Below are 25,094 nucleotides of genomic sequence, written 5' to 3'. Positions count from 1 at the left end.
GCTATGAGAGAGAGAGAGAGAGAGAGAGAGAGAGAGAGAGAGAGAGAGAGAAGGCAAGCCAAGCTTTAAACTGAATTAAATCACCGCTCCGCCATGGCGACAGTGATTAAATGGAGTTTCCCTCCACACTTGCTGCTATCTGGGTGGTTACTTGCCCACCCAGGGGTTGGGTACTTGCCTTTGGCCCCCAAGCCCAGTCCTTGCTGGACAGAATAGACAGCCGAGGGTGAGCAGACTGAGAAATCAATTTATCTATGCTGTAAGCCGTCCAGAGACGTAAGTAATTGGACGGCATACAAATTTAACAAATAAATAAATACGTCAGTGCCCCAATCTCTCCCCCTCCTGCCCCCCCACCCCGCCCTGTGGCAAAACCAATTGCTGCCAAAAGCCGCTGCCAGGCTAAGTCCCAGCAGGAGGGCTAGAAAGGGAAGGAAGGATCCCTGGATCTGGATCACAAGTAGGGGGCGCTGGGACCACTGTTCTCTGCTCCAGGAGAGCCTTTCCTGCAAAGGGGGACGCGCAAGCCTCTCTAGTGTGCACGAATGTGTGGAATGTGCGTGCGTTGAAACAGCCAGAGTTTTCTGCAGGTGAGTGGCTACACAGAGGCCAAAAGAAGGGGGACACGCTCTGGAGACCAGAAATAGAGCCAGCGCTCCCTGACTTGATGCCGTCGACGTGTCTCCGGCCAGCGACCGTATCGTTCCCCACTGGCCACACCATGGGATGTCTTGGGCGCATTCGTCCCGTTCCTTTTCTAAAGCCATCCAAGTTGCTGTCGTTACCTGGGGTGGCAGCAATTCCCGTACACTAATTTCACCTTGTGTGAAGAAGTACTTCCTTTGGCTTTCCTCAGTGTACAATTGCTTATTAGGTGAGTCCAAATGCTAGTATAATGAAAGGGGGAATGGGGAAAACCCATAATAACAAACCCAGAGGTCATTTGCTTGCCCAAGCACGTTTTGCTTTGGAGTGGCACTTTTATCTGAGCTGGGACTGAACTCTTTGAAACCTTCTCTTCTTATTTCACCTTTGGAGCATAGGAAGTAATTAAAAACGCCCGGGACACCTTTGAGCTTGTGCAGAGTACATCTGTGTCTCCCCAGTATATCTGGCATTAAGGCACAATCAACTCTGGTCCTGTTTTGCCAAAGCTGATTGATTTTCATGTAAACATATTACAAAGTAGGCCGTTGGGCCACCCAGCCGAGCAGGCAAGAAGCTTCAAGGGGGAAGCAGCCTGCAGCCCAGGGCTGCTACGAGGGTGGACTCGACACACACAGACACACTATTTTGCCTGGAGTGCCTTGGAAGATCAAAAGCCAAAAGACCTCGGAGGAGATCCAAGTGGAGATACGGCCCTCTTTGCTGAGTGCCAAGAAGGAAGCAAGAAAGCCAGACCATTCTCCGTATGCTCAGCACGGAGGGGCCTGTGCCATTTGTGCTTCGTTTTGCACCCCGCCTAGTAACTCGGCCACATTTATGGCCTTGTCTGAATCGTCTGCACCAAACACAGGGCAGCAGCATCTTACCGGCCCCTGCACCTCTGCCTTCGCTGGGGTCTGGTCTTGGAACATTAGCAGACAGCCGCCTTTGGCTCTCGCGCAGTAAACAGCTCAGCTTGCAACCTCTGCAGATGACGCTGCTGCTAAAGCCACAAAACCAACTGGGCCGGTCCATTTTTATTCCCCTGGTCCATCAGCAACCCTGATCCAAAGGAAGTTGTTCGTTGGTACCTGAGCAAACGCACGGAGGGTGGCGACCCAGAGCTGCCCTGGAGTGCGAAACGGTGGCTTGCAACTTTCTGGCCTGTGGGAGGTCCTGAGCCAGCTGCCAGCTCCCCGCTGGCCACGTCCCCCCTGGAGATCAGGGATTTCCCCTCCTCCCTCCCAACCTGCCAGGAAGCCTTAAAAAAATTCCATGAGGGGATTTTGGGGGGGAGGGGTCAGTGCTGCAGAGGTGAAGCTTAACCCTCCCCTTCCCAACATTGTCCCCTCTCTCTATTCCTCTCCCACAGCGGTCTGGCTTTCAAAGAGCGGGGGAGAAGGCGGGCGAGTCCGTAGTTGAGTGTGTGAGAGAGAGAGAGAGAGAGGAAGCAAGTGAGATTGACACACACACACAGAGACAGAGAGCGAGCAGTGGGGTAGTTCCACCCAGTGCTGGTATGCAACCCCCAAAGACTTGCCCGAATTCAGTTTGGTCTGAAAGGTTCCCCATCTCTGCTCATGGACTGATGGGAAACAGCTTTCCTCATCAGCTTTAAGATACTAGTCCTCATAGTGCTGAATCCTATTTTGAACAGTCAAAGCTCTCCAGCTCTCTGGAGGACTAGCGCCCATGCTGGGTCATCCTTCCAGTCCTTACAGCCTCTTGTGTTTTGCGCCAGCTCCTCCGCCCCTTCTTCGTCCTACTGCACCCACACCCATACGCACTGGTGAGCAGCTCCCTATAACTTGAAGAGCGCTCCTCTCGCTCCCTCCCCAGTTTCTTCCTGCTTAGCTCTATGGCAAGCTAGCAAGCCGAGTCGCCTTTGCGAAGCTGGAGAGGCACAGGTCCGCAGCTGGATGGGTGACCACTTGTGGAAGGGGGGCAGGCCCCTTTCAGCTCTGCCAGTATTCTGTTCTCCAGGCAAAAGGGTCCAGTGAAAAGGAGCATCTTGGGTAAGCCCGGGAGGGAGGCTGGTGGCACAGCAGGCTGCAATGTGGCAAGAGGGATGCTCAGGGCAAGAAGTGTCCTCATGCTAATTCTTGGACCATGCGCACTGTGCACAATCTGGCTATCACTAACTCTGGCATCTCTGACATTGCCGCAGTTTTTGAGTGGCGTGTGTCTTCCTCGGCTCCCCCATCAGTGCCAGTTTCCGGAGGATTTGGGGACAGGGTGTCCTTCATGGCCTGCCCTCCCCATGGCTCTGCTCAGATGACCCAGTAACGTCCAGTTCAGGGCTGAAGATGAGTAGAATAGAGGCTGTTGCTGAGGAGTGGAAGTCGCGTGGTCTGAACTCAGCTGGACTAACAAGCCGTCGCTTGTTCACCACAACCAGCCCACGAAGAGAGCCCTTCGTCGGTTGCCGGACGGAGTGCTGAGGCTGGCTCTCCCGGCATCATCCCCACTCTCCGCTTCCCATCCTTTCCCAGCTTCGGGAGCAGGCGATCGCGCTGCTGAGCCCCCTTCCAGCCGCTGCAGCGCTTTTCGCTTTTCCTCTCCCTTTGGCCCACACCTTGGGACACCAGGCCCACGCCGTGCAGGACAACTGCAGCCATCTGGCAGGCTTCCGCACTCAGCCCTGGCATGGGCTTTGCCTACCCTTTGCTCTAGTGGTGGATAATCTTTGGAACAAAGTGCATTTTGCCTCTGCGCCAAGGAGAGGAGAATGCAGCAGAGACGTGAGCTATGAGTTCCCTGCTCGTGCTCCAGAAGTGCCGCAGACTCCTGCTTTCTGCCCCACGTGGGCCTGCCTCCCCAAAGCTCTCAGAGCGAGAGGAAACGGCCCTCTGCTGTGCCCGGGACCTGCCAGATTTTGCAGCCGAGAGCCCGTGCGACGCGATGCCCGGGGTGCTGCACTGGGCACTTGGGAGAGCTGAGTTCTAGACCCCGTGACGCTGGGCAAGTCAGCCTAGCCTACACCACTGGGTTGTTGTTGAGGATCAAACGGAATGGAGGAGGACCGTGGAAGCCATCTCGAGATCCTTGTAAGTGGAAATAAGGCATGATATAAATGGATTGTCAGAAGATGACGAATTAGTGCCAGAATTTGTTTTTTCCTGCTCCCTTCCAAGCCCCTTCCCACCATGACACAGGCAAGGACTATCTTATTCCTTATGCTTGCAAGCTACCTTGTGAGCCTTTTCCGACCGAAGGGGGAGATGCAAATTTTACAAAATAAATAAAGAAATGCCACCATATGTTCTGCAGCGGCAGGGCCGCCACCCCACTGACAGCAGAGCAGAACTTCTCCTTTTCCCCAAAGAGACACACTGACTGCTTAAAAAAAGGAGCCACTGCATTCTGCTATAATGCAGAAGAGAGTGACCAGAAGGAATGGGGGCTTGGAAGAACCTCCTCTATGAGCAAAGGTTAGAATATTTGGAACTTCTTAGATTGGGACAAGGAAGAACAGGGAGAGTCATGATAAAAGCGCACAAAAAGCCAGGCAACAGTTATTTCCCCCCGTTTGTTGCCTGCCAGACTGGGGGATAACAGCTCCCCTGACTCCATCGCCAGCACAATTTCTGGCCATGCCAGCTGAGGATGATGGGAGCTGTAGTCCTGGAAGGCATCAGGCTGGAAAAGGCCAGGGAAGAGCGAAAGCATAGAGAGTTTTCTCCCTCTCACAGAATACTAGATCTTGAGAATATCCAGCGAAAGCTGAATGCGGGGAAATTCGGGGCAGAGAAGAGGAAGTGTCTGCCCACACGCACACGGGAAACGCTGGATGGTTCTTAGAATTCACTCCCAGTGACGGTGCCGTGATGGTTACTGGCTTGGGTGCCGTTAAGAGGGGGGGGCACAAACAGGTCCGGGATAAAGCGAGCCATGGCTAAGCGTGGCCTGCAGCTGCCTCTTCACACCCCGTGTCAGGGAAAGGAGTGCCTGGCGGCGCACGCGTCCCGATCCCAACGACGGCACGGCACGGGGCTGCTGCCACCGCGCAGCCAAAACACCAGATTCACGCAAGGTGCCGGTTGGTTAGGCCTCCGGTCTGACCCAGCAGGGATCTGGGGCATGGGCCTGTCCCTCCCCCCATCCCCCTCCCCTCCCCTCCCCTCCCACTGGCCTCCTAATGTAGGAATGCCAAAAGGCGGGGGGGGGGGGTGCCAGAGATGGAGAGGAGGTTAATGAATTATTTAGTTAGCCAAGGGTAAGCAGCAAAGAGCCTCCCGAAGGGACCCCGGCGATTAATTCAATTAGGCGGAGGCGGCGCTGCACCCGTGCGCACATGTGCGCGCACACGGAGCGGCACCTGCAGATGCGCGCCCGCGCGGGCAAGGGTGGAGGAGCCGGCCCGGGCGGGCGAGGGCTGTGTGGGCAGCAGCGGGCCTGCAGCGCGGCATCCGCCAGCCTGCCCCCCCACAGCAGCGGCCCCCTTCACCTTCCCATGGCTCCTGAGGGAGGCATCACCGTTGCTAAGAGACACACACATCTTTTCACTCAGGCCTCGCTTCCCAAAATAGCAAAGGCAGAAGGAGCCACCTTGCCCCCTTTCCCGCGTCGTTGGCCGCCTCTGAAGGGCTGGCAGCGGGGTCAGGCCGGCCGGCCACCCTCCGGCGGCCCACATGCTCTTTGCCCCCGGGCCGTGCCTGGGTTCAGATATCTGTACAAACCGGCACGGGGAGTTAGCTGCCAGGACGCGGATTCAAAGCGTGTGCTCTTCTGGATCTGTCTCGGAAATGGACGTGAGGACTCGAAGGTGCCTCACGAATGACACACGAACCCACGAGGCAGGTGGCTTTGGGCCAGCCCCTCTCTCAGTCTCACTGACCTCACGGGGCTGTGGCGAGGATGAATGGGCAGTGGGGGGGGGACCGTGGACAAAAGGAGCGCAGATGTCTCAAATAAATGCAGTACACGGAAGTGATTGCAATGGTCTTGACCGAGAACGGTTCTGATCTTCAGGTGCCTCCCCCACCGTGGGCTTGCCGTTTCAACGTTTTGTTCCTGCAAGATGCGCCGCTTCAGGTCTCAGCCTGCCCTCCTTCCCTCCCTTTCCCAAACCTCTCGAAATGGAGAGGGAACGTGCGTATGTGTGAGAGAGAATATTCATGTACCTTGTCAAGGGGCACACACATGCTCGGACATGAACCGTGAGGCCTCAGGTACCGCATAGCTTACTGTGTAACAAGCTGCGCCGGGTGAGGTTCGTTTCGTGCCGGCCCCGCCACATGCCGGGAGAACAGTGCGCTTTGGCTAATATCACATGAACTGAAAGGAACAAGCTGAGCGGTCCCGCAGCCGTCTGTGCTCTGAGGACGGCTGCATTAGAAGTACCGAGAAAAGGTTCTTTCTCTTCTGACAGACATGCCAGGTTGCTAGCATCCACCTGGAAGGAGATATTATCCACCTATATTATCCATCTATATTACCTTCAGAACAGTGTGGGGCAGGGCAAACAGCCTCATTTTTCGGGGACAACTTCTTTAGACTTGAAACCACCCAATGCAACTCCTACCCCGTTTGCAGTTTCCGGAATGCACTTAGGAAGTCTGCTGTTCCTGGAATTGTGGAGTTTTGATTTCGTCTGGGTTGGCAGATATCCTCTTTCTGTCAGGCATGACTAGAACAGCAGGAAGGACAAGATATTTTGGCACCCACCATCTGACCCATGTTTCCTTCCACTTATGAGTAGAGCAGAAAAAGTCCCAAGGGACTTTCAGGGGACCTTGGCGACAGTAAAAACCTCGGCTGTACTTGAGATTTGCCGCTAGATGCTCAGCTTGCTGGCTTTTGGGTTAATATTGTCTGTAGTATTAATTATGGAGCACCTTCGAGCTTAAGAGCTTTTTATGGAGTAACAAGTGGGCAGAGATCCCTGCCCCGAGGAGATTCCTTTCTAAAATCTAGGATAACAAATGCAGGGGAGAAGGAAGCTGGTGAGGAGGGTATCCACAGGAGCACAGACTTTCGGTTACACAAATGGACCCAGATTTAAGAGAGGTGGTCTAAGGGATTATGCCAAAGGCTTCCAGCAAAAACATACATTTTTGAGGGGGGAATTGAAGGAAAACTGAGAAAACCGGGTGCAGAAATTCTCTTTTTAACAGATATCATGCACACAGCCCTAAAAAACATACCATCCCCTTTGATTCTTGTGCAGCTTCTCCTGAGATTCAAGTTGGCAGCGAAAAGGAGCTGAGTCTTTTGTGCTTCTCAGTTCACTCCTGCAAGATGCTGGTCGAGCTCTTTCCTTAATTGTCTTCTGAAGAGCAACAAAGATTTTTTTTTCCAGAAAGAATTTGAAGAGAAGATACATTAAAAGTGCACCAGATATATTTAGTCAAACCTATGCCTTGCAAAAACAGATGCAACTTCTCCCTATTTAGGATTCTCCTCTCCAAAGCATTCATCTTTCAGAGCAGCAGAACCCTCCAAATATTTTTAAGGGAAAACACACTTTAGCCTTCCTTTCCTATTTTAAAAGGAGATTGTGCAGGCAACATACGTGTCCAAACAGGCGCGAGTGGCAGCGCGCTCTTGGCTTTCGTGGAAGGATAAACTAAGTTCTGAGCATTCCGAACACTGGAAAATGCTAAAGAACTCATGGTGGACAGGCTTGGTGACAAAAGTGGTGTTCTTGGGGTGCCAAAACTCAGCCCCCCCCCCTTCCTTTTCCACCCAAGGGTGCTTGCTTCAAAGTTTTTACAGCCTTCAATGGGGAGTGGAGAGAAGAGGAACAAACGCAGAGCTTGCCCTGGGCCAGGATGGAAGACTCTCTGTGCAAACCGGTCTTTCTAGCAGAACTCAGGATAGCCAAGGGGGGCGAACGGCACCAGCCGAGCATTAAGGAGCGAAGGAGTGTAGTTCTCAGGTTTTCTCTGGGGTCCTAATATGTCCTCCACCCTCTAAAGGAGAAAGAGCAAAGGAAACAAGGCATCGTAATTCCACAGGCATTTTCCTAAAGCTTTCTAAAAAGGCAACTGCCAAAGACAAGCAGAAGCTTGCATGGGTAATTCCTGAAGTGGGACTAAAACAGGCTTGGTGTATTTTGCGCTAATAAATAAATAAATATCCTACATCAAGCGATTTGGAACAGTTTACTCAAAATTTTACTCATCATCAAAAAAGGAAGGCATTTTGCTGTGTCCTGATCTCATTGTGCTCCCCGACTCCCAGCTGCCCTGCCCAAACTACTCCAGACTTCCAGAAAGCATGAGCCTCGCATTTTTAGACATGCCTTTCCAGCCATAAAAAAGAGTTGAGATTTTCAGAAAGTTTAATTCTGCAGCCAATGTCACATTCCACAAAGTTGCACCATACGAGGGCTCAAAGCAGACGTTTCTCAAAAGCTCTACAATGCAGGGAAAGGTGGCAGTGGAAAACGGGGAAAGGAAGCATCCTAGCAGAATATTAACCTCCTGATGCATCTTGTTGGTCATTAGTTTGTATGTCCTATCCAGGGTCATAGGGTCTTACACCAAAGCTACATCAGACTAAGCAGGAACTACAGTTTGAAGACCTTAATGGCACGACAGCATCTCGGTCATACTGGACACAACACACAGTCGTGTTTCAAACAGCCCTCTATTTTCAGAGTTTGTACAGCGAAACTTTGTTCCATCAGCAAACCAGGGCCCCAAATTTCCCAAGCGTATGGCAGCCAACTGTTTTTTTTAATGGTCAATTAATATATTTGCGTACTAGCTTCAAGCCAAACCCAAGCTGAGCCCAATACAGAGCACAAATCAGGCAGTCGAGTTTGCAGAAAAGTTTGGCCAGCATTTTTAACTTGCCATATGTTCCTTATTGAGTATTGAGGGAAATGAAACCCCGCCATCCCTTCACTTGCAGGGTTGGCAAGTGTGGATGCCCGAAATAGTGAAGCTTGTGAGATCAAGAAGCCCTTGAAAGTGGCCAGAGCACACCCTGGCTCTCCCATCTTGTTACCATACTGTTAGTGATGTGCAGTGTTATGATCAAAGATCAACCAAACGAGATCTCTGTGTGACTCCTGGCAAGTCTGGTCATTTTCTTTTGTTGTTGGAATTACACGAGTCTCCAAATGGGAAAAGACAACAGCAAGTTTTGGCTCAGTGCAAAGCATTGGCCAATTCGTAAGGTAAGCTCGCAGATGTGAGTCCATCATCTCAGCAGATTTTCTTCCGTGCTGAAGTTTCTGCAATGAGTTTTTAAAAAAATTGGAAATATTTAACCTGAAAGACCTTCTCTGAACTCCACACACCACTTTCTTTCAAGCTTCAGCTCTCTCAAGGTCTTCCGTGAATGAAGATGCCAGCTCTTTTCATGGAGATTTGAACGTTTTTAAACTGGGGTGCAGAAAAGGAGGCAGGTCACAGGGCATGTCCAGGCTGTGGGGGTTGGAGAGCACTCGGTATGTTATTTGTATGTAGTAAAAAAGAAGGGTATTGCTAAAGAGGGCAGAGTGGGAGGTTTCTTTAAGCTTTGGTGCCTGGCCTCGGATCAGTCGCATGGCCATGGCAGCAGCTTTTTAAAACTCTTGCAAAGTTCAGAGGGCTGCTGTACTGAGCCGCTGTGTTATCGCTGCACATCAAAACCTGAGCAAATTTTTTTTCCTTTGAGCTGCACTTTGGAGAAAAATGTGATTAATAAATTAAAGCAATTGGAGAGAAATTTAGAGCAGAGTCTCAATCACCTGAATAGGAAATGAACCGATCCGAATATTTTAGGGCTGGGCCAGACATTAAAAATTCAAGTTGGGGTTCCATGGTTGAGAAATTATTGCTGCAAAATGTAAATGCTAGTGATTTAAAAGTTCACGCCCACCTAATCGATACAAGGTTTATGCAGTGCTATCTCTGGACCAGGGTCTCAAAAACACCCTGGCAGAGACCTGTAAAATACTAACCTCCTCACACCATACAAGTTTAACAAACAGGGTTATCTTCGTGTTAGTTGCCTTGTGCTCTAGGCAGAAAACACAAGTTTCGACTTGTTAAAAAAAACACAGAAGCAAGCAACTGTTGAGCCCTTTTCAAAGCACTTTTGATACACAAAGAGAGGAAAATAAGAACATAGCAACAATTATTTTTTCAGGCAGGTTTACAGAATTTGAGGGAAGAGGTTAGCTATCTAGGTCAAGGAACTCTGTGCATTGATGGATTTGAAACGAAGGCCTCTGCACACAGGACTGCAATTTATACAACTAATACAACTGCAGAAAAGAATATGGGAGTGCAGAAATTTAGGTTCAAGGACCTCAGCTTTCATTGTGTGAACAAGAATGCCTGCTAGGCTTGTAAAGAAAGGAAGAAATAAATGTGCAGGGCTGGAGAGGCATTTATAAATTTGCAAGCAAGGAAAAATTCTGCATATACCCATCACTGAATTGAGGTTTCCTTAATGGAGTCCTAGCTGCAGAATGTCATGAAGCTAATATATCGGCAGTACCAATCCAAGAGTACAACAAACTATTCAACAGAACTTTCCATCAGTCCTTTAAGATTCTCTGCTCTTAAAAAAAGAAAACACCAAGTTATGAAATCTCAAAACCCTTTATTGGTTTTTTTTACATTCTTAAAATGAGACACCCCCATTTCTTTGATATGTACAAAGAATCTGAATAAGGCTGTATAAAAAAACCCCGCAAGCAGGTCACTGCTCCATGTTTACTCCACAGACAGCAGCTTCGGATCCAGCCAACAGCATCTCGCTTGTTTGCTTGTGTTTGTTTGACAAAAACACACCTCTCTCTCTCTCTCCTGCTGGGAACTGGAAAATTTATTTCCTGCGCAAGTGGAGAGCAGCTGAAACGGCAGATACGCCTGTCCTGAACTGGGGCACAACCGGGAGGTACACAGATGTGTCGCGAAGGGATTCCTGCTTTGATTTGCAAAGGCACCGTCACCTTGCCCGCTATTCCCCCCCCCCTTCCTTCTTCAGATGGAGGTGGGGGAGCGCCGAATGCTCCCTTTCTGGGTAGCGAAGAGGAGTGATTCAGGGAGGTGGTGGAGCAGTGCCTTTGTTTCGTTGGGGAGGGGGCGAGGGGCAAGGAAGAGGATGGGTTTCATGGGACAACAGTAGTGAAGAGCGAGCGAGAAAGGAGTGCCCATTCCCTGCTCGTGTTCCCTTGGAAACAGTACTTCAACAGGCACTTATAGGACCCTTCAGACCCCCAACCCCAGACAGGCCCACTTTTTTTGGTTACATAATGCAATGTATTATGAAGGGGCTTCTTTGGAGGGCAGAGGGAGGGGATGGAAGGAAAAAACCCTCTCCAGCCACACTCTTGATCAAAGGTTCCACAAAGACATCCACTTACAATCCGTAGGGGGAGAAGCAACACGAGGTGGCGATACGGTAAGACACCGCTTACAGAGTGGGTGGGCTTTAAAACAGAAGGGGGGTGTTAAGTGTCCCCCCACACACACACATCCACACTCACTCAGAGACGTAACATTCTTATAGTGCTATTCGGAGGGGAAAGTGAGATGGATGGGAATATATATGGCTAATTCTCTTTTCAATCCACGGGGGGACTGAAAAGTATATTGTGCTTAAGTTTGTCAAAACCGGGCGGAGACCACCTCTACAATCCCCCATAAAGGCAAAAAAAAAAAAAGGAGTGGAACTGATTTTTAAAAGTACTCCTTATTTCTGTGGGGTTTGTTCTTTTTTAATTAAAAAGGCCCTGGGGCTCTATACTTTAAAGGATTCCGAAATAGTGGGGGACAGGGTAAGAACCCTTACAAGTACAAATTGCCGTGGCATTATCAATGTTTAGAAATCCCCCCACCCGCACAAAGAGTTTATATATATATTTATATTTATATATGTATATAGACAAGTAAAAACTGTTCAATATTTTCCGCACCCCTAAATTTTTCTGGCTTCCAGAAAAGAAATAATAATAAAATTTACAGAGTTTGGGGAGAAACAGGGAAGAGGAGGGGAGGAAAACTGACAAAAGGTACAAAGATAAACTCTGAGTTAAGGCAGTAAAACCAGTCCCCTCTGCTCCCGTCCGTCCGTCCCAGGGAGGGAGGGGGCTGCACCCCCCAGCTTTAGGAGTCCCGGTTCTCAAGGGTCAGCTCGGCAGTGGCCCGCTGGAGCTCAGTGCTGATCCGCCGGCCCCCTACGCCCTCCGCGGGGCTGCTGGCGGGGTCCTCCCCTTTCACCTTCTTGTCGTCCGTCTCTTCGGCCCCCAGGCCCGCTTCCAGCCGCTGATCCTCGCTCCAGCGGCGTTTGAACCGCAGCTTGAGCGGGATGCACTGGCCGCTCTCCCCAGCCCGCGGCGCGGGGGGCGCCACGGCCCGCGTCTCCTCCTCCTCGGCCTTCCCGAGGGGCACAGGGGGGGCCTTGAAGACCTCCTCGTCGTCCTCGCTGATGTCTGTGACCTCCACGGTGAGGTCCTCCTCCGACTCGCCCTCCGAGATGGGCTCCACCTTGATCTGGGGCAGCGGGGGCTCCGCGGCTGCCGCGGCGGCGGAAGAGGAGGGCAGGCCGCCGCTGGGCTCTCCGGGGGGCACGGGCGGGGGCTGCTGCTTGTCTCGGTTGCGACGCCCCAGGGGCGGGGGCTGCAGCTTGAACTTGAATGGGGCGGGGGGCTCCTCGGCCTGTGGGGGCGGGGGGGGGGGGGGGGGCTTCTCCAGGCGCTGGGGCTGCGGGATGACGATGTTGGGGTAGTGCAGGAAGGCCCTGGGGCTGAGGTGGTAGTTGTAGACGCTCTGGGTGTGGGCCTGGAGGTAGCGCTTCATGTCCTCGGGGTTGAAGGAGAAGTGGGAGCCGCCCGGGTACATGGGGCTGAGGGTGGGCGAGGGCGTGTAGTTCACGTGGGTGGGGGTGAGCGGGAGGGCGGGCGACAGCTGGGGGGGCAGAAGGGCTGCGGGCCCAGCCATGGGGGACACGGGGAAGGGGCTGAGAGGCTCCGGGACCCGGGGGCGCGGGTAGACCCTGAAGAGGCTGTCGTGGGCCAGGCGGGGGTGGCTGGGCACCGGGGGGCCGCGGAAGCCGCCCACCTCCCCCCCGCCGCGCCGCTGCTCCTCGGCCAAGGACTCCTCCACCTCCGAGTTGGCCGAGGTCCCGTCGCTGCAGTCGCTGACCGAGCCGCGGGCCAGGCGGCGGGCCACGGCCGAGAAGACGCCGGGCGAACGCAGCTCCTCGGCCGGCGACAGGATGTCTGATGGCGTCGAGGGCGGGAAGCGGAAGTGGGAGCCCCCGGAGGGCACCGGCGGGGCGCTCTGGGGCACTGCCCCACCTGCAGGGGCGGGGAGGAGCAGTTAGGCACAGGCAACATTCTGGAGGGGGAAAGAGAATCATCAAGCGGCGCTAAGCTCACTGCTGCTTCCTATGACTATTATGGTATGTTGCACCTCCACAGTTGGAAATATCCCACTTCCACGGACCAGCTGCTGGGGAATGATCGCACTCACGTTCTTCCACGGGCTTTCCATGCGTATCCAGCAAGCTATGAATCAGAGAGGCCTTCGAAATGGCCCGGCAGTCTGGACTCCTCGTGCTCGTACTTGAGTGTTCAAGCGCTTTGCCCCTAATTCTAGCACTGAATTATTCAGCAGAAGCTTTCCCAAGACCAGCATAACCCGGGAATATCGCTCTGGGACGGCGGTGCTCAACCTCAGCCTTCCCAAGGCCACCAGCACATGCATTTCTCACGCTGCCCCTTTCCGCTGGCAACGGCAGGGACTGGGTTGCATGTGTGAAGGACACGGGTGAACCGTGGTGGCCGGCGATTCGGATGTTGTTCAAATGGGTTTGCCCCAGTCAGGAGAGCGAAGGCAGCCGAGCGCTGCACGCATCACGATATCCATGCGCGACTTCCAGTACCAAAGCACGTTGCCGGCACACGCGCGTTCCCGGGGGCCCAAGTGGGAGGCTAGTGTTGCGTTCTCGTTTTGCTCCTGGATTTTACAATCGGAACAGCAGCTCAGCCTAGATGGACCTTTGGTCTAATCCAACAGGCTCTCCTCAATTTCTTAACATGCACACTTTTGCAGAAATATTTGTCGATGCAGGCTGCACAACCTTCAGAGGCTTGTAAGCCGTCCAGAGACACACAGTGATTGGACCCCAAATAAATACAACAACAAGCAAGCCATCCCCCCATCCATCATACCAACCAAAGGAGGATGGGCTTCTGGGTCCTAAATAAAAACCCTGAGCCATGTTTATGAGCGGCCAGCACACCACCACCACAATATTGGGAAGGTGGTGCTCGTGCACGTGTAAAACACACACCCCCTCTATGGAGCCAGTCTCTATGTATTCTTCAGTGGTGCATCTAAGCTGCAGCTGCATTTAAGTTAAATTTTCTCTGCCACACTGCGTCAGAAGGTCAAGTTTGTTTGGGAAAAGGGTAGAAAGAGGATTGCCCACAGCAAACTTCAGATGTGAAAGATTCTTTAAGTCGAATGTGGCTCACCCTGAAGGGCACCGATCCTTAATGCAACCTCCCAAAATAACCTGCCCCATCTCCAGGCTCACCTGCCATACCCATGTCAATGAAGGGGTAGTTGACCAGGACCAGCTTGTTAAAGTTGAACTTGTAGGTGAAGCGTTTGCCCTTGGTCTTGTGTAGGATCCGCTTGTTGTAGTAGTACCTGAAGGACAATCCGGAAAGGGAGGGGAAGGAGATGTGGAAGATTAGTGACTCACAACTCCCACTAAACACCCACCACACAAATTCCTCATGCTCTGAGGTGGGTGGCTTGAGGAGGGTTGTTTTGCAGCCTCAGCAGTTATTAAACAGCACCTGCTCACATTGTGAAGGGACAAGTTTCTAGACCTTATGGCTGGGGGAAAAAAATGTATCACAGACTTGTGTGGTTGCCTGTGGGAACAATTTTCTCATATGGCTGATTTATACCACTGCAGCTGACACATGGAGTTACGCAATAACATTTGTTGTTGTGATTCGCAGCAAACGCATCTCTTCACAGGTGCAAGTACGCGTTTCATTTCCCATCCCTAACTGAATGAGTTTTTCTTCCCATTTTACAGACTGGGAAGTGAGGCCAAGACACAGTGACCTGCCCAGTCCCCTCCTCCTACAGCCAAGTGCCTAGGATCTGAAGACCTCTCCTTTACCCCCCATCCTCAGCTCCCTGAGCCCTGCCTCCCTGCTCAAGGGCGGGCAGGCAAACGGCGGCAACCGCACAGCCCCCGAAGGCAGCCCTGGTGGCTCACAGGCCCATGCAGGGCCATGCAGGTCTGCGGCTGCTTTGTCTCAAGAGACATAGGAAGTTGCTTTGTATCAGGTCAGACTCTGTCCATCTCACAGCATTCTGCCTGCCAGGGACCCGTGGCACTCCCTGGGGTCTCCAGCAGGGGTCTCTCCCTCCCATCACCAGGCTACCTGCTCTTTTTAAGCAGGGATGTGGGAGGGATCTGCCTGGGGAGGGTGGGGTCTTCCCTGTTTAAAGCGGGCTGTGACAAAGCCGCCCCCCACACACAGGTGCATCACAGCCGGCTTTAAAAACAGAAGTCACAACTTCTCACAATTCAGTCCATCTTCAGCCGTTGAGTCAGCAAGGTGCATCCAAGTCTGCTGAGCAGGAGCAGGTGGGCCCTTCTCTGTCGCCTCTCCCCGTTTTAACCTCGGAGACCAGGCACGGAACCAGGGATCAACTGCGTGCAAAGCAGGTGCTCTGCCAGGGGGTCGCAGTCCCTACCTCCTCTGCACAATGCCGGCCTTCCCGGGCCAGTGGTCTCCAGATGGACTGGCCTGCAGTCCAACACACTGCGGAGAGAGACCAGGAAGCCAAGATATCCTCCATCTGAACACCGCAGAACCACTGCCGATGCCAACCCGTGCCTCCACGTTACTTCTGGGGCGTGTAAATCCCAACTGCAAGTCTTGCTAGGGACAGTGGAAGAGAAGAACCCCAGGCCATGGCTGGCTGGGCTGTGCTTTAAGTATTTAAGAAGGGGCTGGGCTGGGCTGGGCTGGGCTGGGCGGCTGTCAGGAGCAGCACGAAGTGGGGGCGTGGATTAGACGACCGCTCAGGTCCTTGTGAACACTCATGATACTACAGTTATTTCCGACATGGGCTTTTAGAAAGGTCTCTAATCTCTAGAAGGAATATTTGTGTCTTTCCATGGATCAGTTGACTTAAGTGTACGAAGACAGGGTGCTGCCTTGTTACGAGTTAGGCCACTGGGTGAATCCGTGTCCCAACCTGGTGTCTCTCTTAAGAAACAGGAGTGGCCTACCTTGCTGGTTTGTTACACGGCGCTATCGCCCCCAGAAAACAAGTACCGTGACCAGAAATGCTATCTGGAAAACAAACTACAGAGCAGAACTATGCATTTTGGTGCTCAGAACATCCTGGAAGAGGAGTAGCATACAACAAAATGTAAGAACAGGGGAACTGCATTAAGGGCTTGCCCCATTCAGTTCTGCACCAATAAAAGCCAAAATCAGAATGCGTGAAAATCAGATTTGCAGAAATTTGTCTGTTTCTAACAATTCCTTCTGCTCTGATGATTCAGAAAGAGGAAATGTATTGATGTTTACAAAAGTTCTCAAAAGGACATGGGTTTCAGGCAGATTAAAAAGCACACGACATGGCAGGGACTGCAGGCTCTGGGCTGTGCAAGGACTGAAGCTCTGCCCTCTGACAGTTCAGCCCCACCTCTGGGATTTTACCAGGTGCTACCCACTCATTTCTATACCCTTAAGGACTAGTAGCATGCCATATTTACAAACAAGGCCAGAGGATGCTGAATTGCACACTATATTCTCAATCTTGCAGGCACGCAAGAACAGGCTAAAGGAGGAAAAACTGGTTTCTCATTCTCCGGGGGGCGGGGGGGCTCTTTTCAGTTTCTGCACCCCCCACTCTTCCATGGCTCACCTCAGGGCCCTGCTCAGCTTGTCATAGTTCATTTGAGGCTTGCATTTCCGCACCCCCCACAGCCGGGCCACCTCGTCTGGATCCTTGATGACAAACTCCCCGTAGTCCCCCTGCCAGGCAATGACATCATGGTATTCCTCTTTCCGTAGCAGCTCCAGGATAAAATGCCACAGCTGGATTTGCCGCGAGCCAGGACTTGACTCGGGCTTGTAGGCCCAGTCTGGGAAGGCGAAGCCTGGCAAACAGAGGAACAGAGTTAGCCAGCTATGGATAAAGGCAGGGGAAAGAATGCAAAGGAACTTTGTTTTAATAATGAAACATAGTTGGAACAAAGCGCCTGCCATTTCCCATACTCGGACCGGTTTCCTGCATCCCACTGGAACATGTTGGCAGAAAGGCTCAGTGGTTAAACCAAGGCAGCACTGCAGCGGCAAGACCGCCGCAGCTCCTTTCTCCGTCTCACCCCACCTCCGTCCAGGATGCAAGCATGAGGGCGCGTGGATTCCCCCTCCCCAATGCACACATTCACTCCCGGCGTGCACAGGGAGGGAAAACAGGAAACCGGCTGCTGCCGCCGTCGCCGCCTCTCCCCTTGTGCAGCCAGGAGGCTGGGAGGCTGGCCAAGCCGCCTTGCGACTTCCAGGCTGGGTCCCAACCAGATCCTCCTCGGAGCGTGGGTGGGAGGGAGGGAGGGAGGAAAGAACCTAGCCTGCCTCTTGATCTTGGCCTCCCTACCTGGAGGAAAAGAGCCGAGAGCTGGCAGCCTCCCTCCCCGACTTGCAGGAACCCTGCCCATGGGACACAGACCTGGACGGACGGACACCTTTCATGCCTCTCCAGTGCCAAAACATTCCCGGAGTCACAGACGCATGAGCAAGGGAGCTGGGGGGCGGGGGCGGGAAGAGGAGAGCAAGTGAGGATCTGAGCCTCGCGGCGCAAGCACTCTGGGAAAAAAATCAGCCCCATTATGGCTCATCGATATGTTGGAAAGCGGGGGGGGGGTCTTTGTGCCATGTTCTCACTGGGCAGGCGGGGGGACATGGTTAGCGGCTGAGGTCAGCAAGTCCCAGACAAGGGGCCCTTTTTTTCCAGCAGCCTAGCCCAACGCCCGAGCATTCCTGGGGCGGGAGGGTGCGGGGGGGAGATGCAGCGGCCACCAGACCCGCTCCTTCCCTTAGCAGCACTCGGACTCGGAGAGCTGGGCCTGCGACGGTCACGGGGAGGTCCCCCTTGGCCCCCCAGGAGCCAAACCATGGGGCAAATGGGGGGGGGGAGCAAGGGAGGCAGAGGCCTGTGATCTTTTGCATGCAACCCAGGCCTGTTCTCCTGCATCCTGCTTCCTTCGCCCCGGACTAAATCCCTGTTCACCCCCCCCCCTTTGAGAGAGAGAGTTTCTGCTGCTTCCCCTGCCCCTCCATAAAAAGGAAGTCAGGCAGAGAGACAATGGGCTCCTTCCCAGCATGCCCTGCAGCAACGGGCCTGTCCCAGTGTCTGGTAAATGCAACGGCCTTTCCAGAGCACAGGATGGGATGGCAGAGGAGGCCCAATATATCTTTTCCAAAGAGGCAATGCTCTCCCCCAACACTCTTCCCTTCATCCACTTATATGTAGATGCCACCCTCCCACTGCAAAGATTAAAGCACCATCTACGACGCTGCTCCGTTCCAGCCTCACAACAGCCCTGCGAGGTAGGTTAGCCCAAGGCTGACCGGCCCGGGGCCACTTTGTGATGTTCATGACCAAGGGGGGCTTCAGGCCTGGGCCACCACAGCAACTCTTCCACGGCTGCCCCTCACATGCAGGCCAGCAGCTTTGCAACCCCCAAACAGACGCCGAGGCTGTACTGCCCCCGCAGAGCCCAGCATCTAAGTGGCAAAGGGGCACCCCCTATGGACTTGCCCCCTCGCCAGCCCCCCCACTCTCCCATCTCCTGAGCTGAAATTGCTGAGCTTATGCCCAACGCCTTGGGGGAGGGGGTGTCTGAGCTTTGTTGGGGGGGGGGAAGGGGTTGTGGTTTCCCATTTCCCAAACCCCAGGCGCTCTAAGCCCATCAATAATTCAGGGCCCTGTAATGGAGGCCGGGGACGCGGGCGCCGGCTCAAGGGCATCGGCGGAGACCGAGCCATTAGGATGGTGATGTCATCCGCAGAGGGGGCGGGAGGGCTCAAAAATGGCCCCACACACGCCAACCTTCCAGGTGCCTGCAGCCCTTGACCGCACGCCCCTCCCCACGCCAATCATCCACCCAAGGCGGCCGCGCAGGGCCAAAGTGCACCCCAGCCGGTGAAGAGGTGCGCACTGCCACACAAAAGGAACTGAGCATCCTTCCCGCTGCCTTGCTCCGTGGCACAACAGGGCCTTCACAAGCAGAACCCCCCCCAAAGTACCAGTCTCCAAGCAACAGGCAACAGCAAGGGAGACAGAGGCTAAAAATAAACAGGAGGAAGAGCGAAGAGACAGCGTGAACCGGGCAGCACCCCAAGGAGGCGCAGCCAGCAGCACCCCGCATGGAGGTCCAGCGGCAGCCCAGGCCGCTGGGAGGCACCCCCGCCGCTTGGCACAAGGCTGGCCACACACATGGTGCCCAGCGAAGGCACACGCACAGAAATGACGGCCGTGCTCCCGCTCCAACCACAGCGGGCCACCCCTCTGTGCTGCAAGAGGGGGGCATGTGAAGTCTGGGGGGGGGGAGTTTTCGGCTTTCTGGAGCCGTCTTCCTGGAAACGAGGAGGCTGTGCATCGGGGCCCATCCTGCATTGCACAGAGTACCAAAGCACAGCGCCTGTGAAGGACTGCAGGGCAGCTGCGGCCTTGAGGAAGGGCAAATTTGGGCCGGGGGAGAACTTTCTTCCCTCGCCCATGTTCCACACACCCCATGCCTCGATCACTTGTTTTAACCCATCCCTGTTCCAGATTTTCCCCATCTGTACCCGAGTGGGTGGACACATCCCATCTCCCAGTTCCTGCAAGCTTGTGGCGGGGGGGCACAGAAAGGAAAACAAGCAAGCCCTGCTCCCCACTCTTCCCCCGGCTGCAGCATCTGATCTGAGTCAGCCCCACTCACACATGCGTGCGCGCACACGCACACACACAGGCCTGTTCTCACTAATTAGCAAGGCGGGAGGGGGAGGGGGAGGCTGTGACATCAGCCGCCTGCCGAGATCCAAACACAGCACACTGAATGGGCTACTGTTCTCAGGCTGGTGCTACCAGATACGCTGGTGTATTCTCCCCCTCCACCCCACCCAATGGAGTCCTCCCGGAGTATAACAGAAACAAGGGAGGAAAAAATGATTCCAAGACTCACATGACTATGAAATGGGCGGGGGGCATCCTTCCCCCCCCCCCGTGTAGCCCCCAGAACTTCTTTGCATACGCTTAAGTCAAAGGATTGCTATTCTACTCACTGTGTCATGCATTAAAATAGAAGCAGATATGGGAAATGTCACAGATGCTCCGAGTCTCAGTGCGAAGGCCCCACCTGCTTTTTAAGGACATGCGTCCACTCCAGATGTGTATACATGGGATTCCAAGACTAAAATGATGTGTGTTATGACATAAAGTGCTTGCACTTCGTAAGGCGTGGACCAGTCCCCAGTGATGCTCGACAAAACACTAGGCGCTGCTTAAAAGTCTCTCCGCAGAATAGATCTGCCAAAGAAATACCCGTGCAAGGCCCTCACCTCACCTTTGCACTTCAGACTCCATAGGTAGCTTACAGTTCAGAGGTGAGGAGAAAATTAGGGTTGTCCATCAGCCCCTCTGTACAGGGCAACTGTGTAAGAAAGCGGATGAGACCTCAAGTTGGTAGGGCTTATCTTGGAACATGAAGCGGGTGGGAATATTGCAAGCATTCAGTGAAAGGTACAAACCCGTTCTATTCCTAACAAAATGTAGGGACTGAGGAGGGCAAACCCACTGCCCCAAGGGGTTATTGCTACAGAACAGGGAAGAGAATGAGCTTGTGAGAGGGCGAGCTCTTGGAATTCCCCCCTCACCTGTTCCATCTCCCAATGTTTAGATTGTCGCCAAGTAACACCCTCCTATGAAGACCTCAGACACATTTCTGTCCAGGCAAGCCGGGGAAACTGGGTGGAGGAGAAGAGAAAGGAAAGATGGCACTTCACTGCCCCACTCCTCAAAGAAAAGATCCTCTTATCCGTCCACCCACTCATCTCGGCTTCTCCACACTGATCTGGCTGCAGCGATTTAATCTTCCGGGAAAGGGTCTGATGCAGCTCACCCCCCTCCATGAAAAAATTACGTACACACACTATCTCAGCCCCTTTTTGGCTGGAAAAGTTCTCGACAACGCAAACTAGGAACTTCGCAATCCACCGGCCTTATCATCTAAAACCCACTGTGCCACCATGACTTCAAGGGGCACGCAAAGTCTCTGGTGCAGGATTCCTCCTGCCGCCACAAGAATCACACCCCTTCATCCAAGGAGGCAGCAGCAGAGTTCAACAAGAACTTCGAGCGCCCCCCCCCCCCCAGGACCGCTGCCACCCTGTCTCCACCGACTCAGGCAGCTTGTGTGCCAGCCCAGAGAGGGAGGCAGAAAAACCACCGTCTGTTGGCTGGCGCTGCCCCCAGTTTGGCATGAACCAGCAGCAGCCCAGCGCCAAAGGGTGGAGAGGGAGGGGAAGACCAGACACCGACAGTCCCTACCACACAAATCATGACAGGTCTGTACCACCCACGCGCCCCAAGCCATATCCTCTTCCAGGCCCCATCAGGAGCATGTGTGTGATCCAGCCTCCACACCAGTCTTTTATGGGCCACAGATGCCTCGCCAGCCCAACGCTGCTTTCCTCCACCCCCCACCCCCCCAATGCATTGCCAGAGCCTTCCTGACAAGACTGAAGACTACCCATCACACACCTCCACCACGGGAGGGGGCCCAGCAGCTTGGGTTCCATGCTAGGTGGGGAGGAATCACCTCCCACCCTCACCGCATGCCCCAGCTGAGGGTCTGGGAGTAATAAGGGGCCTTGCTTGGTGAGAGGCCGAGTACGCGTACAATGCATGGAGTGTTTGCAACCCAGCTCTGGCTTCCAACTTTTTGCAGGAGGTTCCTCCAGCCAAGCCCGGCCCCCCATGCCCCCCTTTGCATTTTCCACTGCTTCCTAAGAGAGGAGTGGGGGGAGGGAGGGAGTGCGTGTATGTCTGGGGGCTAAAAGTGGTCCTACTTGCCAGAGTTTAGTATTTTTTTCTAATTTCAAAGCTCAGCTCAAAGGGAACTCCATCTTAACACTTTACCTCCTTTTGTCTGGTTTACTAACTCCAGGCTATCTCTGAAAGCCCTTCCCCTCCCCCTCCTTCAAGGAACTATGGTCTATTTTGGAGAAGGTGCTCTATGTTTGTTTGCTGAGGGATTTCCTGGAAGATAGAGAAAAAGGTGGGGGATAAAAGAAAACTGAAATTAAGTTGGTATCTCTTTAAATCGCCCCCCCTTTACACACTCCAAACCACACCACCCCTGTGACTAATCCCCGGAGCCAGAAGCTAAAAGGGCTGGAATTCAATCCCAGCTTCAGAAAAAAACCCCCTTAATATTACATCACTCCCCAATGCCAACAGCTTCTTAAAGCCGCATGCACAAGCACACCATTCTCCACTTTTAGCAAGCAAGTGGGGTGAGGGAGAAGGGGGCACTCGTGCTCTGCAAGCCACATCAGAGACTGTTTGCCTGCAGTTTGGTAGTGAGGGGGGAGCAAAAGAAGAACGGGCCTGTTTACTCTTTCCCCTCCCTCCACCCCCCACGCAGGAGCTACGGCTGAAAAACCAGACATTTGCAAGAAGAAAATGGGTTTCAGCCTCCAGGAAAAAGATGAAGGCTAGTTGCTGGGATCTGCAGGAGCACCCTGGGTGTGCAGGGGGAGATTCCAGCACCGGGGGCTCGCTCGCGCTGCAAAGTTTTGTTAGCGGTTTGGGTGAGGCCCAGGAGTCTAGGTTTTGGTTAAAACACACACACACAGACGCCCAAAGAAAAGAACTTTCCCAGAGTTTAAGGGAAGGGGGGAGTTTGCCATGGCCTCGATCAGGGCAAAGAGGAGGTGTGAGAGGAAAGACAAGTCTGAACAGAAGCAAGAAGCACTTAAAAAAAAAAAAAAGACACAAGATTCCAGGAGACAGACAATCGGGCTCGGAAGGAGGGGGGAGGGTGGCGCCAGGGGGATGGTGTGGAAGCTCTGAACAAAACCAGGGAGGGAGGGAGGGAGGGAGGGGGGAGGGAGAAGGGGGTGTTCGAGGCAAGGCAAGGAACTACCCCTCCCCAGAGCCTTTGCAAAATATGTATTTGAAAAGAAACCACAGCCTAGCCCCCTAACTCCAGATTGCCTTGCCGAGTCATCTTCAAAGTAAGCCCTCTCTCCACCTTCTAATGCAAACTCAGCTTTGTCCCTTCCTTGCCCGCTCCCCCTTTTTAGGAGTAAAGTCCACCAGGACCCAGAACACCCCCCCTCCCCAAGAAGCTACTCAGAAGCCATTTCATACACTGCCCCCCCCCTCCCGAGTCCAGCTTAGGAAAAGTGAGCCAGCCCCCCCACTACACACGTAAGTAAAGCCCTCCCCAATGAAAGACAGCTCAGTTACTCCCCCTTTCTCTCAGTCTACTAAACTGAGCTAAGGCAGGATTTGCATCTAGTATGTCTTTGATTTCGAGGAGGGGGCGGAGGAGAGGAAAGAATTCTTCTGCAAAGACACCCCTCTTCCTTTTAAAGGGGGTTAAAGTCCAGAGTTTAAGGTTGGAGATTAACCTCCATCCCTCCCAACAACCCTTCAAGGCAAGATTGGAGCTAGATTTAAGGTAGCATTAACTAACCAAGGTAGAAAAAAGCAGCGTGGCGCTCGTTTGCTCCCCGCCGCCCAAGTTTTAAAATTCCTGGCTAACTCCACATGCCTCCGTATCTCCAAGAGGTCGCAGATCGTTGGGGGAAGAGACGAGACTTCCCCCGCCAAGACACGACGGATGGCAGCCACCCCCAGCGTTTCCACCGCCCGCACCCGCCAGGGCCACCTTAACACCACGTTGTTTGTCGGAAACAAAAGTTCCCTTTTCGAACGCCGAATTTCCAGTTCGGAACGCTTTGCAACTTTTCTCTCCATTACTCCCCCCGGGCCCTAAAGCACGCGCGCAGATGCAGCACGATCCACCGTTTCCACCCACTCGCAAACAAGATGCTGGGGGGGGGGGGAGAGAGAACGTATCCCCCCGTAACTAGGGGAAGTAAAAAAAAAACCAAAACGCACACACATCTTATTTGTGCTTGGTGTTATCACTCTGCTCTTCAAAGCTTGCAAGATTAAAATCCAATAAAACAGGAGTGGAAAGTAAGGTGTCCCGTTTGCACAGTTCCACGGGGGGGGGGCGGTCGCGCCCTTCCCCCAAAGAGAGCCCCCACACACTTCTCCAGGAATGCCTATCCTTGTTGCGTGCGGCAGCAGCAACGTGGCGCCTAGTAACCCTGCAACGCCTTTCTAACTCCCCCCCCCCCCCGCCAAATCTGGGATCCCGCGAGCCGAATCTGAACACCCGACAGCGGGTCTGTTTTCAGGAAAGATTTATCCCATTCCCCGGGGGTGTTCCGTGCGCGAGAAAAGGAGCAGGCACCCGGTCCAAGGCCTTCCCCACAGTTACCACACACAGGCACGCCACAAATCAGGGCCCACACAAGCCTCCGTCAGCCCCCATTCATTCGCCTGCCCCCTCAATCTGCCAACAGCACCCACTGCAGAACAAACAAACGGACGGAGCGGGGATGGGGGCTGCGGGGGAAGGAAAGCCCCCATTCCTTTGTAGGATTCAGGGCGGACCCTCCTGATGCAGCCCCCCCACTTCGAAAAGCCATCCCCTTAACTTAGCTTCTCCCCTACACAAACACTCCGGGCTTCAAAGCGCGGCGCCTCCGTCCTAAGACCAGGCAGACAGGCGCCCGCATGCAAGACGAAGGGAAAGACAACTCCGGGCAGGGATATGCAACAGGTTCCGCAGCCGCCGCTCCTGCTGGGCAAACTCCAGCGAAGCCGAGGGAAGGCAGGGGGCTGCATCCCGCCCCCCCCCCGCCGCCCCCATTTTACGGGCAAAGCGTAAGAGTTGAGCGGCTTCCATTCGCTGCCAGAGATGGACTCGAGAAAGCGCAGCGAGGAGGGAGAACTTGCCCGCACACCATTCCCCACCCCTTCCCTGCAGGAACCTCCATTACAGTTTCACCCACGAGCAAGACTTCAGCTCCGGGAGCCGGAGCCCGCTGCGGATCTTCCCCGCACTGGGAACCACTAGCGGCCGCTCCCGCGCCTTCCCGAGCCCCTACAGATTTGCCCCTCGTCCTTCGCCTGCCCGTGGGCCCGCAGGGGAGGATCGGTCGCTCCGCGCTCTGCCCGGAACCTCCCGCCCCGCTTTCATTCCGCCGGGCAGCCCCCGCTCCCCGGGAGCCAAACTCGCCCCACGCGAGCAAGCCCCGTGCCGGTGGGGAAGCGAAGTTGCCCGCATCCCCTGCAACTTTCCAGCCCACGTGCCGTGGTCGCAGTCCGCGTCCGGCCCCCCACTCATCTCCGGATCCCCCCGCCCCTCGTCGGGACCCTCCA

General features: G+C 54.0%; 1 protein-coding gene across 3 annotated transcripts in view; it reads right to left on the bottom strand.

The window, feature by feature from the left end:
• Positions 1 to 10,171: 10,171 nt before the first annotated feature.
• Positions 10,172 to 25,094, bottom strand: part of ERF (ETS2 repressor factor) — a 32,336-nt gene continuing 17,413 nt past the window's right edge. For all 3 annotated transcript variants that reach the window (XM_044435100.1, XM_044435098.1, XM_044435101.1), the window contains 3 exons: positions 16,506 to 16,740; positions 14,134 to 14,249; positions 10,172 to 12,889 (listed from right to left, as the gene is read on the bottom strand). In XM_044435100.1, the coding sequence (XP_044291035.1) occupies positions 11,697 to 12,889; positions 14,134 to 14,249; positions 16,506 to 16,740 (1,544 nt within the window). In that variant the 3' untranslated portion in view covers positions 10,172 to 11,696. The remainder of the gene's footprint in view (positions 12,890 to 14,133; positions 14,250 to 16,505; positions 16,741 to 25,094) is intronic.

This window comes from Varanus komodoensis, unplaced genomic scaffold (assembly GCF_004798865.1).
Source record: "Varanus komodoensis strain SLA01 unplaced genomic scaffold, ASM479886v1 scaffold29_1, whole genome shotgun sequence".
In the NCBI taxonomy this organism is placed as follows: Eukaryota; Metazoa; Chordata; class Lepidosauria; order Squamata; family Varanidae; genus Varanus; species Varanus komodoensis.
The sequence above is the reverse complement of the archived record's forward strand: the minus strand, read 5'-3'. Positions and strand labels throughout refer to the sequence as shown.